Genomic DNA, 3165 nt, shown 5'->3' on the forward strand with positions numbered 1-3165 from the left:
TGATGATGATGATGATGGTGATGATGATGGTGATAGTGATGATGATGATGATGGTGATGATGGTGATGATGGTGATGGTGATGATGATGGTGATGGTGGTGATGGTGATGATGATGGTGGTGATGATGATGATGGTGATGATGGTGATGATGGTGATGGTGGTGATGATGGTGATGATGATGATGGTGATGATGATGGTGATAGTGATGATGATGATGATGGTGGTGATGGTGATGATGATGGTGGTGATGATGATGGTGGTGATGGTGATGATGGTGATGATGGTGGTGATGATGATAGTGATGATGGTGGTGATGATGATAGTGATGATGGTGGTGATGGTGATGGTGGTGATGGTGAGATGTCTCTCAGTCTGTCTCTGTGTCTCTGCCTGTCTGTCTGTGTCTCTGTCCCCGTCTCTAACAGGAGTATTCGCTGTCTGAGGAACATCATCCACTGGAATCTGATCTCAGCGTTCATCCTGAGGAACGGCACCTGGTTCATCGTGCAGTTAACGATGAATCCTGCTGTAACCGAGAGCAACCAGGTAATACATACACACAGTGACTGTGTTGCTGACAACTGTCACCATGGAGACAAGGTGATCTGCAAGTAAACACAGATTCACCCCTGCACCCCCACCCCCACAGGTGTGGTGCAGGTTGGTGACAGCAGCCTATAATTATTTCCATGTGACGAACTTCTTCTGGATGTTTGGTGAAGGCTGTTACCTCCACACAGCCATCGTCCTCACCTACTCCACCGACAAACTCAGGAAGTGGATGTTCATCTGCATCGGCTGGGGTAAGTATACCTGTCTGTCTGATCACCTGTCTGTCTGAACACCTGTCTGTCCTCCTGTCAGCTTAATTGCTCACCTATCCATCAATACACCTGTCCGTTAGTACACCTGTCTGTAAATCTGTCTGTCAGTACACCTGTCTGTCTGAACGCCTGTCTGTCCTCCTGTCAGCTGACTTGCTCACCTGTCTGTGTGGTTACAGGTATTCCTTTTCCCATCATAGTGGCCTGGGCTTTTGGGAAACTTTACTACGACAATGAGAAGTAAGTCACATGATCAGGTCATAGGTGTGGGATGAAGTCAGTCACATGATCTACATAAATCCATTGTATTTGATTGACAGGTGCTGGTTTGGAAAGAAGGCAGGAATTTACACAGACTACATCTACCAGGGCCCCATGATCCTCGTCCTGTTGGTAAGAACTCATCCAGTCCATATCTGGCTTTGCATTAATAAGCCTAGCCTAGCCTAGCCTAGCCTAGCCTAGCCTAGCCTAGCCTAACCTGGCATACAGAGCATCTCCAAACACATGAGGACAACATCTGTGCTGTAATTTCAGCTATATGCGTAACAACATTAATATTACATAAAATAAGTTTAACCTTTAAGTTTTTGTTGATGTGTGAGTTTGTGTGCAACACAGCAAACAACACACATGGATGGCTCTAAAAAATGATGTTTAAACATCATTCCCTTTTCCACGTGTTGGTTCTTCATGTCCCTGTCCTTCATCATCAGCAGTAGAGTCTAAACACAAACTCATTAACAGGCCTGTTGTATTTCGTCCTCTCCACAAACAGAAAACCGCCTCAGTCTCTCCATGTTTATCTCGTTTGCTCTTTAAATGTCACTTTATCCCTCTGAGCAGCAGGAGGCGCTGCAGCCTCCTGATCCACGTCTGTCTGTGGCGGTTCAGGATCCAGGTTTTAACATTTACTTTTAATGGTCAACATGGGAGGGAGCTTCATGTCCTCTAAATATTTAATACTGAGAACTTGTTTTCTGTTCTACCTGCAGCTGTTCTACTTTAAAGGGGACATATTATGCAAAATGCACTTTTCCATGGTTTTCTATCAGTAATATGTTTCCCCAGCTTGTCTACAAACCCCCCAAACATGAGAAAAGTCCATCCTCTCCGTCTTTTGCTTTCGCCACCTTTCAGAAAATGTGTGCTCACACAGGCCAATTGGAGATTTTCCCTTGATGTCGTCATGAAGGGAGATGACACCTCCCCCCAGGTGGGTGACACTCCCCGAGCTAGGTGTGTGCTCCGCCCTCTGAGTCCGCCTTGCAGCCGCTATCGTTTATTCCCTCGCATCACCGGCTCTGGTAAAACTGTGTCGAAGGTACGAGCGATGCTAGTTGCTCGGTTGTTGACTGTACAAACCAGCACAGAAGTCTTTTTATCCCCTACGCCTGAGGATCTGAAGACCCAGTGGATTTGTTTTATTTGATTTTTGATGGACACTTTAGGAGTTGTAGCGGGCTAACCATTTCACGTCGGACTGCTTTCTCAATGAGGGCCAGTACAATGCGGGATTCGCTACATTCTGAAGATAAAGCTTGGATCAGCACCGACTGTCCGAGACCCAACTTCAAACTTTGGAGCTGTAAGTTTCACCATTTTATGTCGCTTTACTGTATGTACACACTGTTGCGTGTGTTGTTAGCATGGCAGCTAATGTGGCTAACGTTTTGCCTCGTCCACACAGCCGGGTATAGCCGGGTACAGATTGTATGCAATTCTTCTGCTTGGTATCGCTGTGTGACGTTGATTAGCTAACTTGATTAGCCACCCTGCTAACTATATCACACTTGAAAGGCGTTTTAGCTGTCTGTAAAGTCAAGCCAGTAAAATTCAGACTAAACAAGCTTTGCAGTGATTAGCATAGGTCTCTGGGCTTGTTTATTAGTACTGTGAAAGTTATTATTGAGAGTCATGCCTTATGATGTCCGTTTTAACGTTTATATCATGTTCACAGATACAGTGCCTGGAGGGAATATCTAGATAAGCGCAGAGTTACAGGGAATATGTGAAAGGAGATAGTCTGTAATACACATTTTTTGCATTTTGCACATATAGTGAGCTATTTGCAGTATTTACAAGCTATTGACAACCCAGTTTACACATAATTGAGTGCATGTGTTGTTATCATTTATGCACTGCTTGCAGCTGTTGCCATAACTACACATTTGAGGAGATGTTGGTGTAACCTCTGTTTCCTCTGTTCAGGCCATCTATACAGCTTCCTGCAACAGGGGATGTTGCATGCCAGACTGACCCACTGCAGGCACACAGTTATCCTTGAAGATCTTCAGCCTCACATCAGAAGTACAGGTCTGTAGCCATCTGAAGTGCATC

The 3165-nt window shown here is 45.2% G+C and overlaps 1 protein-coding gene across 1 annotated transcript in view; it reads left to right on the top strand.

Annotated features, from left to right (window-relative positions):
• crhr1 (corticotropin releasing hormone receptor 1) overlaps positions 1 to 3165 on the top strand; it is a 17851-nt gene that overhangs the window by 8769 nt on the left and 5917 nt on the right. Inside the window, exons 7-10 of the mRNA XM_087174988.1 lie at positions 427 to 547; positions 651 to 804; positions 1005 to 1065; positions 1146 to 1218. Coding sequence (XP_087031114.1) covers positions 427 to 547; positions 651 to 804; positions 1005 to 1065; positions 1146 to 1218 — 409 coding nt within the window. The remainder of the gene's footprint in view (positions 1 to 426; positions 548 to 650; positions 805 to 1004; positions 1066 to 1145; positions 1219 to 3165) is intronic.

Source organism: Seriola lalandi, unplaced genomic scaffold (genome assembly GCF_002814215.2).
Source record: "Seriola lalandi dorsalis isolate HSWRI2012SDOR001 ecotype SW California unplaced genomic scaffold, Sedor1 jcf7180002054405, whole genome shotgun sequence".
Taxonomy (NCBI): domain Eukaryota; kingdom Metazoa; phylum Chordata; class Actinopteri; order Carangiformes; family Carangidae; genus Seriola; species Seriola lalandi.